This window comes from Coptis chinensis, chromosome 4 (genome assembly GCF_015680905.1).
Source record: "Coptis chinensis isolate HL-2020 chromosome 4, ASM1568090v1, whole genome shotgun sequence".
Classification (NCBI taxonomy): Eukaryota; Viridiplantae; Streptophyta; class Magnoliopsida; order Ranunculales; family Ranunculaceae; genus Coptis; species Coptis chinensis.
In genome coordinates, this window is record NC_141459.1 from 101,816,597 (window position 1) to 101,831,976 (window position 15,380).

At 38.1% G+C, this 15,380-nt stretch overlaps 2 protein-coding genes and 1 pseudogene across 3 annotated transcripts; 2 read left to right on the forward strand and 1 right to left on the reverse strand.

The window, feature by feature from the left end:
- Window positions 1-4,686: 4,686 nt before the first annotated feature.
- Window positions 4,687-6,714, forward strand: LOC147506352 (ethylene-overproduction protein 1-like). The gene is made up of 2 exons (XM_086604240.1): window positions 4,687-4,869; window positions 6,140-6,714. The coding sequence occupies exons 1-2, from the start codon at window positions 4,719-4,721 to the stop codon at window positions 6,388-6,390; spliced, it is 402 nt and encodes a 133-aa protein (XP_086460366.1). The 5' UTR covers window positions 4,687-4,718; the 3' UTR covers window positions 6,391-6,714.
- A 2,581-nt stretch (window positions 6,715-9,295) lies between these two features.
- Window positions 9,296-15,070, reverse strand: LOC147506353 (pyruvate decarboxylase 1-like; annotated as a pseudogene). The gene is made up of 7 exons (XR_015193696.1): window positions 14,421-15,070; window positions 13,707-13,870; window positions 12,946-13,597; window positions 12,607-12,724; window positions 12,318-12,506; window positions 12,094-12,225; window positions 9,296-9,822 (listed from the first exon to the last, which is right to left on the reverse strand). The product of XR_015193696.1 is annotated as a pyruvate decarboxylase 1-like (transcript).
- On the forward strand, window positions 10,340-11,882 carry LOC147506354 (beta-amyrin 28-monooxygenase-like). Its single transcript, XM_086558543.1, has 3 exons — window positions 10,340-10,620; window positions 10,911-11,098; window positions 11,436-11,882. The coding sequence occupies exons 1-3, from the start codon at window positions 10,410-10,412 to the stop codon at window positions 11,784-11,786; spliced, it is 750 nt and encodes a 249-aa protein (XP_086414669.1). The 5' UTR covers window positions 10,340-10,409; the 3' UTR covers window positions 11,787-11,882.
- Window positions 15,071-15,380: the final 310 nt, after the last annotated feature.

A 15,380-nucleotide genomic window follows, 5' to 3' on the forward strand; every position in this document is an offset into this window, starting at 1 on the left:
TGTGTAGGTTGTTTTCTTAAGGTCACGTTATTAATGATTAATTAAAATAATGGTGATAATTGTTATTTTTAAACTATATTGGAATTTATGTAGAGGATGTTTTAATATAATGATGATCGTATTTCAACAACAAACGGATTTTTATTTTGTCTTATAAGTATGTGTCGTGCCTATAAATTATGACATGATTGATTAATATTGTTAAATTAGTTTCACATTGATTTTTGCATATTCGAGTATTCTTAAATATGTACCTTGATTTATGGTTCATAAATATTACCATGAGAATATAACTTGTTATGGGTGATATATTAGAAGTGAGTTTATATTATCCTAAAGAATTTTAAAAAAAATTATATGATACGGTAGCAAGTCTTATGTTAATTGTGATTGTATATGGAGATTAATTTTTGAATCTTTTCACCATTTAAAAAAAAATTAGTAATAATAATAATAGCAATGAGCGTCGAGTATTTATTCTTAATTGTTTTGTTTCAGTCTATATGATTTTGATAGATGAATATGAAAAATTATTTTTTGATACGTGCTATATTTGATCCAGTTGCAAGCATGAATTAGGATTCAAGGGTTGTTTTAAATTTAATATTTCTGATAGCATGACTAAAGTAAATATAAAGTTTTATTGTAATATCAATGACATGAGTGATTTTTATTTTAAGTGTACTAGGGCACTGATTTTTCTTTGGTGCATGATAATGAAAGACTCCATAATATTTTATGCAGGGATGAACTTACCCCATATTATTGATTAGTTTAAGTAGAATATTATTTTTCGTAGAGATTGCTACGTGTCAAGAAACTGCATGCTAATGAGAAATGATATATTTGTCTTGTGTTTAAGTGGCAGTAATAATTTGCTTTAATATAGACAGTTAACCTATAATAGATTTTGTAGTGGCACAAGGACATATATTATGGAATTATTTAAAAATAATTAATATCAACGTTATCTTGCTTAAGTTTAATATACATACATTCTTGTGTAGGTTCTAAGTTAATAACCAATATTATTTGTTCGTATAGATTACTTTACTTCCGAATCTCGGGACGAGATTCTTTTGAGATATTGTATAATCAGAATGCAGTATTTAAAATACGTATTTATTTATTTATTTATTTAATATTTGATTTGGATTGGATTTGGGATATGTGGGCCTGGTTTCTGGGCCCGAGTTTGTATTGAGCTTGGGTTTCAAACCCAAGTATATAATCACATTGTTCTAGAGAATAGGGTTTTGAGAGAATAAAATATAATAAAAATGGAGGCAGAGATAGAAGCTGGATTTCTAGAGCGTTGGAACGCGACGATTCGGACTAGGAGGATTCGTGGAGCTTGGGATTAATGTGAGTAGATTAGTTTTTCTATTTCATGTATAATTTTACTGTTCAAAGTTTTCGCTCATTCTTCGGTCATTATTGTTTGTCCTATCGTTGTTAAACACTTGTTAAAATTGTCGTTGTTAAATATTGGTTAAACTGTCAAAACTCTGTTGAAGCTAGGAAATCGACATTGAACTGTCCAAGCTTTATGGGCGTTAATGGCAGATAAAGCCCAATAGCAAGAAATCGTCCTCTATGTTTATTTTGAACTCTGTTGGGGTAGTGAACCCTTACTTACTGATGAGGTTAGGATTGAATGACGTTGGGTTGATGTTTGGTTTTGGGTGATTGAGTAATGTCGGGGCAGTGAAGCTTGGAGAAATCGTTAATGGCGTCCCCTGTCATACTGTGGTTGGAACTTTTGTAGTTTTGCTTGTTTGGTATTTGTAGGTTATCACTCTTTTTGTGTTCGCCCTAAGAAACTGTCATTTGTACTCCGCGTCACATATTCCGATAAAACGTGGCACCACTATCCACTGTACATATCTGGGAACTTCCTGTCCGCGGATCTCCACCGACTTGACTCTAAATCATCTTGCCTTTCTACCCAGCGGTGAGTCCCCTTGCATTTCTCCCCTTATATGTGTAATTCGCTTAATGAACCCTAATCTTCTGGTTTTCTTCTTCTGTTCAGGTTGGAGGACGGATTCAAAGTCGGGCATTTATGCTGGCGTGAGCTCTTCCATCTTCTAGAAACTCCGCGATTTAGGTCCCTCTTAAGCCGCAGTACTTGGAGTCGACCCTCATACTTGCACTCAACTACTGTCAGACCCTCAACTGCAAACCATCGGTACATACAAACGACCCCTTTTACCGCCCACCTCCCCCCAAAGAGCGCAAACCCTCGATTCTCCTCCAAAGACCGTGCCTCGCGACCGTAAAAGCATCGATCACCTCCTGCTAACACTCACAGACCAGTGCGCCCCACTCATCCTTCCCCCTCAGTTCACCCCGCATCTCGCTCTTACCAGTCGCTGACCACCTGGGAGGACCAATACCATTCCACTCACTCTCCTACCGCATACTCCCCCTGCTCCGACATGAACCTCTCTAAGAGGAAGCTGTTTGACAGCGACTCCGATGATGACGCGGTAACTGAAGTACCCCCTACCGCCCCTCCTCCTTCTCAATCTGGACCGCTTCACAAGCGTCTAATGAACTAGTCTCCACTGTCCAGGCTTCCGTTCCCCCCATTCTTATTCCTCCTACTCGCCATATGCAGCGACCTGGGAAAGAAACCGCGGAAAACCCTCCTGCTTTCCGGCCCACGTTCAAGGTCCGCAGCCGTATTGTCAATGTTAATGACTCAGCCTTGGATAATCCCGCGGTGGCTTCTGCTCTGTTCTATGGGTCCCACCTCCCCAAGGACATAGCGTATGCAGAAGAAGGTTCATTTGATCACCACCGGACCTCTTTCTACACCGGTTGGGAGAAGGTGCTCTTCCCTTTCATCTTCTTTTCTGTTTTTGTCTTTACTCTCAGTTGTGTAACTCCTCTCATCTTCTTAGGTGAGCCTGGACATCTCTTATATGATCTGCAGCCTGTTTGCCGCCCGATCCAAGGTGGACACACTGGAAGAAACCTGCGCTCAACTCAAACGGGACCTAGAAGCCACTGCCCTGGATAAGATTAAGGTTCAGGATGAGCTCCATTCTGCTGAGGCTTCCCACCAGGCCTACATGGACACCGTCAATGATCGCCTAAGCAATCAGCGAGAGGCCCCTCCTCCAACAACATATCGAAGCTCTGGCCACACTCTCTCAGCAACACAAGGATGCTACTGTGGCTCTTCTCAAACAGCATGAGGTGGACATGGACCAGCTTCAAGAGCGCTTCAAATCTCTGGCCGACAAGCGGGTGGCCAAAAAGATCAAGGAAGAACATGACCGCCTTATCAAATAGGGTCGTCATTCGAACGAACAAATGCCCCACCGGATGGGTCAACAGTGGTCTTAGCACCTGAGGGGTCCATCCATCCTGCTGAGGACTCGGAGCCTGGCACTCTCACTGTTGTTGTATCCACGACTATTGAGACAGCCGCTGATGAGGTTATTGAGGAAGCCGCGGACGCCGTGATTTCTGAAAGTGTTTAACTGATGCCCCCTCCTTTGTATTTGACTGTGATCTCTGCATTTGTTAAATTGTTGCCCTTTTTGTATGTTAATCCATTGTGGTCACAAATGTATTAAGGAAGTGCCAAGTTTTTTTTTTTGGTCTTTTCTCGCACCGCTGTCTCTTTTTTGCTTTTAGCTTTTTTGATGCAATGTAAATTCTCTCATGTTACTTTTAGATATGTTTTATGAGCTTCCGGGGATTTGCCAACTAGGGCGACTGTACTATGTTCTTTGCCCTAAGGGAGGGGGGCAACTCGTCTTGCCCCCCGCCCTTTTGTAGGAACCGTTATGGTTTCACCAAATGATTTATAAACCGCGAAAACCCATGCGCAGCGGAATAAAGGGTATTCACGGTTTGGTTAGAAATCATACCGATCAGCTGTGATATCTATGAGAATTCAAGATCTACGAAAAATCAGCAATCTCTTGATCTTCTGCTGTATTCCTATCCTTAGAATGGACGTTATGTGGGCAACGATCTTCCAACCTCTTCTTTCTCTCTTGGCCTCTCTCACTCACAAAGTTAGAACCGATTTTGGATCTCTCTTTCCTTGAGCAAAACCTGAGTTTTTCTTGTGTAAAAAACGGCCAGAGAAAGAGGTTTCTATTTATATGCTACAATAGGGACCATGAGGAAAAATTAGGGTTGGGCCTCCTGACGAGCTTGGGCTTCCAATGTTCGCCCAGAACACACAATCCAAGTCCGTCAACAAATGGCTTATTCCACTAAAGGTCATTGTTGCACTACCGCCCTAATCCCAAATTACGTGTTACGTTTATGGGATCCATATTATATGTTTGTTGATCTCTCCGTGTTTAAGATATCGAATGCCCATTGATTAAGTCAAGTTACTGATAACTACATTAATCAACTTCTTATGTCCTTGAGTAGTACCACTCAACCTCATTGTCATGTCGGATTAAATCCATCTGCAGGGTTTACATGACAATCCTTATGAGCTCCTCAAGGGGACATCATCAACCCGACTTCCTGCGGGTCACGGATTCCTTCTATAATCAACAACACACCTTACATACAATGTCATTATCCAATCCATCGAGTTTGTTGATTCACAAAAGAATCTCACTCATTGATGATTTAAAGCAATGTACAATATACATAAATGTCCGTTATTATATCCGGATTAAGAAGATAATCATGATGACCATCTTAAGAATCAGAGGAAAGCTGCTTATGATGAGATGGCAAAATTGATAGAAAAGGCACGAAACAATGCGTCGGCCTATGAGAAACGTTCGGAGTACTGTGATCGTGACATGGCCAGAAGTGACCTTAGCATGGCAACACAATTAGATCCACTAAGGACTTACCCCTACAGATACAGGGCTGCTGGTAAGCTCAGTGGTTATTCCTTATTAATTATTGTTTCTCTGGAATTTTGGTCAATGAGAAATTGAGGACTAATTGGTCATAACCATGTGATTGTTCTTCCATGCATAAAGTGTTTGTAGTGGTGCATTTGTTATTGTGACCAACAGGGTAGAATCTGTTTACAGCCCTTGAAAAGTGACCAATATGCTAGTACACATGGTGTAATACCTGTTTGCTACCCCAATTGCATCACACGCCACTAACATAATATAATAGTGTTTATTCTAATGATACAATTGAAATGCAATGTTCATATTGTTGTTTCTTAATCATTAATCAATACAAATTACTTGAGTTAAGGAATATCAGAGAAAAAATAAATAATGAAATAACTACTCCCAACCAACTAGGATCAAAAGCTATATAGATAATATTAGCGTTATTATTTGAGGTCTCACGACTTGCATCCCTCTTGTGATTCATTTTCGCCTATGGGATTTTTGCATCTTAACAACTGTGCATTCTTATGGATGATCTTTCTACTTCTTGATTCGCAACCAAAGAATGGCAAATGGAGCCAATTTCCATGTATTATACTTGTGTAAAAAAAGGTTTCATTTATCTTTCATGTCGTCATCAGGCCAATTTCCATAGTAAGAAACTGCCTTTGAGTTGTTAATTAGAAATGAGTTTAGAAACACACTCTTCATCTATTTGAAAGATGCATCATCTAGTTCTCTGTGGAAATATTCATTTTTTTTTGAAAGATGATATGATTTCTGGTCTATATCATATGCCTTGAGCTGATGTGAGAAATAATTACAAAAAGTAACTTCGGCTAGTGAAAGACATATACCTAACACCTTGATTTCGTGGTCTCTTGAATTGTACTTATGCTATGGCAGGAGATGTGGAAAAGATGCATTCAACTGAAAACTTAAATGGGTTAATATTAAATATAGATTTTTGGAAAAGAAAAATAGTAAAAGTAAGCTTCACGTATGTTTAATGTGTGTAAGAGTTAGGTCCATGCATGTTGTGTTGAATGCTTGTTTCAAGTGATGAATGTATTGTTTATTAGGTGGAAATGAGGAACTGATACTTACGATCTAGTCTTATCTATTTGTGTCTGTCCCATTTACATATGCTCTGTTCCTCTAGAATTAAGTTTATCATCACCTTCTCACTTGTAAGTGTGCAATCATGATTAATTACCCTTCTAGCAATATAATTTGTTTACCAGTGGCACAATTGAATCTTGCACTAACTAGTAGTGGTTGGGTCTCGACAGCCCTGATGGATGACCACAAAGAAGCTGAAGCAATAGCAGAGCTCTCAAAGGCCATTGCTTTCAAGCCAGACATGCAGCTGCTCCATCTTCGAGCTGCATTTTACGACTCAATGGGTGATTCCCTTTCAACTCTCCGAGATTGCGAGGCAGCGCTCTGTCTTGATCCCAACCATGCGGACACACTAGAGCTGTATAAAAAAGCACAGGATCGAGCTAATGAACCACTACACATTAAGAGAAGTATTCTGTAGTCCGTATCAGTTTAATGTGACAAAGCTACTGCTGCCATTTTGGATGCTGGTGAAGCCAAAACTGTCACCTCAAGCATACCTCTCAGGTCTGGGAATCAGGACTTTGTTTTATGAGAGTCCAGATGCAGAATGATCGGACCAAGAGAAAGGATAAACAGCAGACGAAGAAAATATTGAAGAAATTGAAGCAGGAGAGTACTATGTATATATTTACAATCGGCTTATGAAATTGATTAAGTTATAGTGTGCAGTTTCTGCTGCAGTCTGTTGAGAGAGCAAACCAGAGTTGAATGGAACTTTATAAAAGCAGAAAATTTGTACAAATCACAATTTGTGATGGTTTCTTCCATTTGCTTATTTGAAAGGTCTTGAACTGTTCTTTCCTTCTTTCCTATAAGGTTCCACCCTTAAAAGTTTTCCCTCATTAAGACAAGTTCACTCGGTAGCTTCCTATGATTGGAGTCGAAGTATGATTTTTCGCTCCCAATTTGTGTGGGAAAAAAAATAGCTCTTTTGCATTATCTGTCGATTATCCTGATCTGGGGATCATACTTGCAATGCTTTCTCCTCTTCATGTACATATGAATTAGATTGTAACTAGGTGTTTCACCCTATTATTCTACGGAAATTCTGGACCTGCCCTCACATCTAAATTATGTTGCAGCTGCCTATCATGAGGAGAGTTGGTCAGTCTGCGAAATGTTTGAGATTCTGTGAGTATTGATTGTCTATATTATTTTTGTACTTTTATTTGATTATTGAACTGTACATTGTCAAAATGATATACATTGGTTGATTGGTTGACCACTGGTCCATCTTTTTAGCAATTCCGTTGTTCACATCTTTTGAATTTTTACACTGAAGTGTAGGTAGTCCGTAGCAGTATTTATCTCTTCTATTAACAGGTTTTTTATTTCGTTTTCTCATATGAATTATGTTATGCTCGTACCAATTTCTTCGTTAAGCCGTCTCTAGATGTAGTAAAAAGAACTCAAAAATAATTTTTCATGGCAAGAACATAGCTTTCGTGCTTTTATTATTTTCTTGAAGAAGCTGTTAATCTTGCTCTACCATTGTTTTAAAAGAAGATCAAGAATAGTAGAAGAGATCAAGAATTAATGGTCTTAGCAAAATTAAAGGAATCTATCTCGGTTATTTCCACAAAAGAAATGTGCATAAGCTTCCCAATTAGAATCGAATTATTAAGAGGTTTTTTGGTCATTAGTCATCACTTCTATTGTCATTTCTTGGTGGCTAGTCATCACTGGTGATAGTACATCATTTAACAAATGGCAGCAATCAAGAACCAAAACAGAAATGAAGAAACGACAATGTAGTAACTTATACACTCACTAATTGATCTTTTACTACGCAATGACTAAGAAATTAATTGAGAATTAAGGCACCGTAGAAGATCTATCAACCGATTGACAATAATATGCAATCACTAAATATAATTACTTAAACATTGAGAAGGATGATATAATAACGGGTCTTAAAGAAAAAAAAAAACCGAAAGTGAACAGATAGATATGTAACCTTGCGTTCTTCTGAAGTGGAGATTGTTTGCTCAATCTACAATAGCAAAGAAATCATCCGACTATGGACTCAAGACAAAACATATTTTTTTCTTCCCTACAAACAAAAGATGGAAAAATATCAGAGACATTTTTTAGGCTGCGTGACTTCAGTAGATGTCAAGTCTAGGGATAAAAATAAGTAGTACCCTGCTTTCTACCATAGGGGCATGGATCCATGCATGGCCAGTGTAGAATGCTTTTGAGCCAATCATTCCCATAGTCTGGAGAGCTAGTCACTTGAGTGGCAAAGAAAGGAGAGGATATTTCCATTGCCAATACTCCTTTTCCAAATTCAAGACAAAGCCCCTGGCATGTCTCGAACATTTAGACCTATTTACAAATACCTTGAGAAAAAGATCGATAGTTTAAGGAAATTGTTGAGATGTAAAAAACCTATTCTATACTATCCCATATAGCTAAGATGTTCGTGCCTCTCCCTCTCCGCAATCATCTTCAAGTCCTTGCTAGGTTAGTACATACAGATGGATTTGATGCATCTTATGAACATAAAATTTGTTGGTTTATGTTACGGAACCACAAATGTTCCATGTTTAGTTGATGGAGATCGCAGTTGTGGTATTACGATGTGCAAGTTGTGGTATTACGATGTGCAAGTTGTGCGAGTTGTTAAGGAATTTCAGTGCGCATGAGATAGATTTACTGTTAAGACGGAGAATCGGTGCTTCTATGTGGCCAGCTATGTGATTCTGTTAATTAGCAGTGGAGTTCTCCAAAACAACCTCATTGAATTTAAATCTCCTCTACATGTAATTCTTTTCGTAGTTTATGACCCATTATTTGTGCTTAAATATTCAGAAAATAGATTCACAGTTTACTTAGAAAAAAAAAATGTTCAGACTTGGCTTATATTGAAATGCAAATGAGAAAACAAGCAGAAGCGCCGAAGTGAGCACAATCGAACTTCAGTATAATTAGGTTCGGCTTAAACAGTACCACAAAAGAGTGGGCGAGCAAGATGCCGAAAAACCCAAGCAACTCGGATCATTTTCCACCTGTACTCTGCCTTGGTTAAAAACGTAAATAGTCAAAATTGATTGATAGGAAGACGTAGGCGTACTTTTGAATTACTCTGTTGTATAACTTGTATTCTCACTGTAAACTGAGTGTAAAGTGTAAGCTACAATAGAGTTATATTTTGAGCCTAATCCCTTGAATATAGACTCTGGAAATACTTTTAAAAAGTAAGCATCATAGCTTTTTATTTGGAAAATAGAAAAAATCAAGACGCCGATTGATTTGTTTATTTTTTTACCTTTTAATTGTTGTTCTGTTTAAGAATGCTCCTTTACTTGACATTATTATTATTGTTTGGCGAAAGGTAATTGTATTAAGAGTAAAAATAAAAGGTTACAGGAACTCAACTTCATTACTTAACACAATAATATTTAGGCACTATAAATAACTAGGCATGAGTTAGTCATCCTCACCAATATTCATTCAGCCTACTTCAATGGAGTCACTCTTGAGCCGTATAGAACCGTTTTTTACATTTCAACAGCCATTACTAGCTGTTGTACTAGTTACACTACTAGCACTTCTGGGTGGGTATTACAGATTTAGAGTCTTCCCTTTGTTAGGGAAAAAACTCCCTCCAAGATCACTCGGCTTTCCACTTGTTGGTGAGTCTATAGGCTTTATGAGATCCCAAAAGATTGACAAAACAAAACAATGGATTGACAAACGCTTGGTCAAGTATGGTCCAGTATTCAAGACCCACTGATGGGTTCTCCGGTGATTGTTCTGACAGGCCAGGCTGGCAACAAGTTCATATTCAGCGCCAATGACGCCTTAGGGAGCAACCAACCAGTATCGGTGGCAAGAATTCTTAGACCTGAAAGCATTCAGAGATTTGTTGGAGAGATGGATGCAATAGTAAAGGAACAACTGTTACAGGTATTGTACATGATGACTAGTTTTGAATTGTTTCAACTTCACAACTACATGTACACTACCAAGTCTCCCCTCTGCTTTTCTTGCAACATTTAACCTATACAATCATGTTGAAATAATAGCCAGTATACTTTCGTTGTACGCTGGACGATTTATGCATGTTATTATTGTTTTATAATTGATAGGTAATGATTTTGGGGCCTTACTACCTTAGTCTTTTCCAGAATATAATTGGCGATATTTTGTAAAAGGATTGAATAAATATGTTCCGTAGGAACTGAAAGGGAAGGATTCAGTACAAGTTGTAACGATGATGAAGAAGGTCACATTCAAGGTAACTTGTAGTTTGGTTTTCGGATTACCAGAAGGTAAGGAGAAAGATGCATTGCTTGAAGATTTTACAATCGCTTAAAAGGAGCTTGGGCGATTCCAATAGATTTTCCAGGAACCATTTTCCCACAAACATGCCAGACAAGAGACAGGATAACGACTGTGATCACTAAACTTGTAGAGAGAAGAAAGAAAGAAATGGAAGAGGGGAAAGAGGCGCCTCGTGAAGATGTCATCTCAAGTTTTCTTAATTTGAGAGATGAAGAAGATCAATCTTTAACAAAAGATGAGATGATTGATAACATCGTCTCAATGATCATTGCCAGTCATGATACAAGTGCAATTGTTTTGAGTCTCCTTCTAAGACACCTCGCTGGAGATACTCATGTTTACGAGGCAGTACTTGAAGGTTAGTCACAATTGCCAATTTCAGTACTATTTACAGTATTACTTATTACAGCAAAAATATTTGGGATATCCATTTCTTCACTTGATGGTGACTGACATTTGATCAACACTATGACTATATATATAAGAACTTCTGAGTTCTGACCTGTAATGCACATACAGTAACAATATGGATGCAGTACTAACACTTTCGTATTAGACATAGTCATTATGATCTTAGTATTATTTAATTTAAGAATGTTTGTTCTAATGTACTGATTAGTTGAAGTGCTACATCGTTACATTCTATAGAGCAAACAGAAATCTCTAAGACAAAGGAAGGAAAGGATGGAATGCTTAGGTGGAGTGATGTAGAGAAGATGAAGTATACATGGAGAGTGGCCCAGGAGCTCATGAGAGTGACTCCTCCAGTATTTGGGAATTTTAAGAGTACTAAAGATACCAGCTTTGGTGGCTTTGATATTCCAAAAGGATGGCAGGTACGTGTCCATGAATGACTTAATGAGTAGCAATGTAGCATATACACAAAACACTATTTCGGCAATATCTGTAAGTACAGAAATATTAGAGATCTCTAAATATTAAGTGTATGTTGTTGTTGCCAAGCAACTAGAAATGGAAGCAACCAGGTATGCAATTCTTCTCACCCTGTTGTCGTTGTAGGCTTGCATTTTTTTCCTGTCTGTAGTGCTCTTTCAATCACCACAAAAAACTCCCATTAGAAGATTGAGTACCAAAGACGCAAATTTTACCAATGAGCGGATAATTAACTTCAGTTTGTAATCCCGTGGAAATCTGACTAAGAATTTATCACAGGTATTTTGGATTGCATGTGCTACACACATGGATGAGAAAATATTTGAAGAACCAGAGAAATTTGATCCATCCCGCTTTGGGAATCCTTCAAAATCAGCACCACCATATACCTACATCCCTTTCGGAGCTGGACCGCGTGCTTGTCCTGGAGTTGATTTTGCACGAATTGAGATGATGTTGATCCTTCGTCATTTGATAATAAATTCCAAGTGGACAGAGTTGATTCCTGATGAAGCTATAACGCGTGAACCGATGCCTTATCCAGCTATGGGTCTTCCAATTAAGCTTCATCCTAGGAAGGATATATGTTGGTTTAATGTGATTCCAAGCCTTTGTACTGAACAAAACTAGTGCGTTCAAAGTTAAACGGACTTCCTTATGTCAAGGATGTAATTCATGGGCGTGTTATCAGTCAAGCAACTATCTATATAAGTGTTTTAAGAACTATTTCTCTTCAGATAAAATATATTGATCAAGAATCTAGAAGAGCTAGCCTTTGAGATATGTTTCTTTGACTTAACAATGGTTTCAAAAATATCTAGTTTGAGTGCGTAAAGTGACAAGATTTAGCACAATCCAATTTTAAAGTACTCATTGCAAAAAAACACATTCAAGGAAACTAAAATTTCATATTACCACTTGCATAGATACAGCTTACCTTGGAACCCCATTCAAGCAGCTCTTTGCTTGTATCATCCTTGTGGCAGATAATCTCAATGAAGCACAGGCAATCCTTCTTTACTCCTGTTGCTGTCTCAATTGCTTCCACAAGCTCTTCCTCATATCGGACCTATACAAACAAAGATGATAAACAATTAAGTATAACAGACCGCATCATTCATTTGGTTTTAACTAACCATGTCGTAAAACTTGAAATCCTACCTTAGTAGTCCAGCATTTCCCTTCACCATTGTGGAAGGCATCCACAACCCCAGTGTAGTTCCAGTTCTTAATCACATTGTAAGGCCCATCATGGATCTCAACCTCAATAGTATATCCACCATTATTTATCAGGAAGATGATACTATTCTGCCCACCTCGTATCATTGTTGAAACATCTTGCGCTGTCACCTGTCCACACAGCATGTTTACAACTTCAAGTTTCCAACTAAGAAATCAGAATTACTTAAGAACTATTAAAGAAGGATCTTGGACCCATGCTGATGGTTACCTGGAAGCTTCCATCCCCGATACAAGCAATCACCCGTTTATCTTTCGCTGCCTGTGCGTAACCAAGTGTTGCTCCGACTGACCATCCAATTGATCCATATTGCATCTGAAACTCATATCTAGAAAACAGTTCCACATTAAAGTTAGGCCATAATCTTCCAAGATAAGAAAGTTTAAGTTAAGTTCAGGCAGAATAAGTGACAGGAGAGTTCAATGGACTCAAAATAAATGGAAGGAAAGCATGCATTCCGTTGCATTTTCAGAAATAACAATGGCAATGATTAGAAGAAGTAGAATCAAATTAATAATTCACAGAGACCACAAAACTTTGTTTGCTTACCCACATCCTTGTGGCAACTTTAGCTTTTGGCAGTTAAACCATGAATCCCCTGTCTCAGCAATCACAGCAGTATCACCCGAGAGCATTTCTTGAATGTGCTTGAAAAGGATATTAACCCTCAGAGGCTCCTGAGGTTCACATTTAAGAGGAAGACCTTCTGGAACATAGATGCGGTGATAATTCTCATACGCAGTTGTATTGCACTTAAGCCTCTTTGCAAGTGCACAAAGGAAATCTTTCATCAGAATGCACCCAAATGTGGGACCATTAGCAATAATCACACTATCGGGCTGAACAATGATTGCCTTCTCCTTCTTGAGAAGAAGCGAGTGTCCGACCGAACTGTAATCATTAAAAATGGGTCCAGCAAAAAGGTAAGCATCTGCTGACTCCACAATTTCAGCACAAAATGCAGTGCTTACAGCACCCCAGTATGTTCCTATGAACCTTGGCTGGTGCTCAGGCACAAACCCTTTAGCTGATGGCATCACTGCTACCGCAAGATAACCAGAAGCATCAGCTAATTCCACAAAAGCATCAGAAGCCTTTGCCACCAAGTTTTGGCCCACCAACCAATACCGGCTTCACAGCATTGTCCAAGAATTCTGCTGCAGCTTCCACGGCCGCTTCTAGACCCATCTGATTGCTCACCCTGCAAACAACAATACCCAAAATCAATCTTTTGAATCATGAATCCTAACATACAACTCAATGTAATAAAACTGCTTTAAATCAACAAAGATCAATCCAGACCAATTTACCTGGGAGATAAGACGAAAGGAACAGGTTCCCTAATGAAAGTGGGATGTGGAATTGCAGGAAAATTTCAGCTAATGCTAATATAAACAGGCTTGCATTCTTTCAAAGCAGTAGAGATAGCAGTGTCAATCTGCTCATGCGCATCTTCCAAATTATTCACCGCAGCCTAAAATTCAAAAACACAAACAATAATCAACAAAATCACTTAATACCACAACATCATAGTTCTTTCATTAATTTAACATATTGCACCACAAAACACAAAATTAATATAATCCATAAGTAGGGCTGGAAATGGAGCGGGTTCGGGTCGGATTCTCACTCAAAACTCTTTACCATATTTGGATCCATCCGGATTCTGGTCAGATTTTGGATATCCATATCCATTAAAAAACACAAAAAAATACACTATTTTAATGATTTTCATATATAAATGTAAGATATAAATTAATTTTTAAGCATCAAAATATAAATCTTGTTAAAATGATTCGGGTTTTCGGATATTTGGGTCGGATTCTAGTCACAAACATAGAAACCGTTAAAATGGATTCGGATATGGTCGGATTCGGGTCGCATCCCGTACCATTTCCAGCCCTATCCATAAGCATGAAAACCACTAAAGACCCGGATCATAATTCTTGATCAAATTAAACAAATAACACCAAAAAACATAAAATTTAGACAGATTTAAAAGATGGGCATTTCGTAAAAATTACCTGATAACAAGTAACAGTCTGAAAGCATCGAAGTTCTTGAGAGAAATCAGGGACACCAATAGTATGATGAAGAATTCTATTGGCCCACCAACAATGCAAATAATAGGAAGATTCTCACTATAAGCACCAGCAATAGCATTAAGAACACTTAAACCACCAACAGTGAAAGTAACAACACAAGCACCCACACCACGTGAACGTGCATAACCATCAGCAGCATAACCAGCATTAAGTTCATTACAATAACCAATGTTATTCAAACCAGGTTCAGCAATTAAATGATCAAGAAGTGTGAGATTAAAATCACCGGGAACAGAGAAAACATCAGTTACACCAATTTGAACTAGTCTACGTGCCAAGTGTCGACCAAGTGTTGATTCGGGTGAACCAAGAAGAGCTGGACAGACTGCGCTCTGGAGTGTTGAAACCGTTCCATTTGTAGAGATAGTACCTAGTTGAGTTTCCATGATCAAGAAAATAGTGAAAGGTTTTTGTTTTGAAAAAGGTTTAAGGGTGAGGGAGTATTTATAGGATCTTTGAGACTTGGGAGTAAAGATAGGAAATAATGAATTAGAAAGATTCTAGTCGGTTTTGAACATACGAGCGAGAAACGAGGGGCGGTTTTATTCTTATGGAAGGTTTGTGAGTTGTGATTAGGGTGATCATGTACACACCCATAAAAACACCCCAACTTTTAAATAAATAAATAAAATTGTTTAAGACACATTTAAGTTTCTAAATTACCCTTTCTTTTATTAAGTATATCAATCTAACAAAACAAAGCTGTTTCCTGACTCGCGGCTGGGATTGAGTTTCAGGAGGTATAAATCGAGGGTCCACAATGCGCCATGTGGATTAGGAATTAATTAGAGTTTTAATTCTGAAATTGAATAAATAAATAAAAAACCCTTCGGTTAAGTTCTCTAAAGCTTGAACCCTTCATTCTCCAAAGCTCACAAA

What these genes read in the sequence shown, in the direction of transcription:
- LOC147506352 (XM_086604240.1), top strand. Translation starts at nt 4,719, where the DNA reads ATGGCAAAATTGATAGAAAAGGCACGAAACAATGCGTCGGCCTATGAG. An exon ending in CTACAGATACAGGGCTGCTG is followed by an intron (nt 4,870 to 6,139) that starts GTAAGCTCAGTG and finishes GGGTCTCGACAG; the next exon opens with CCCTGATGGATGACCACAAA.
- LOC147506354 (XM_086558543.1), top strand. Translation starts at nt 10,410, where the DNA reads ATGGAAGAGGGGAAAGAGGCGCCTCGTGAAGATGTCATCTCAAGTTTT. An exon ending in TTACGAGGCAGTACTTGAAG is followed by an intron (nt 10,621 to 10,910) that starts GTTAGTCACAAT and finishes TACATTCTATAG; the next exon opens with AGCAAACAGAAATCTCTAAG. An exon ending in ATATTCCAAAAGGATGGCAG is followed by an intron (nt 11,099 to 11,435) that starts GTACGTGTCCAT and finishes AATTTATCACAG; the next exon opens with GTATTTTGGATTGCATGTGC.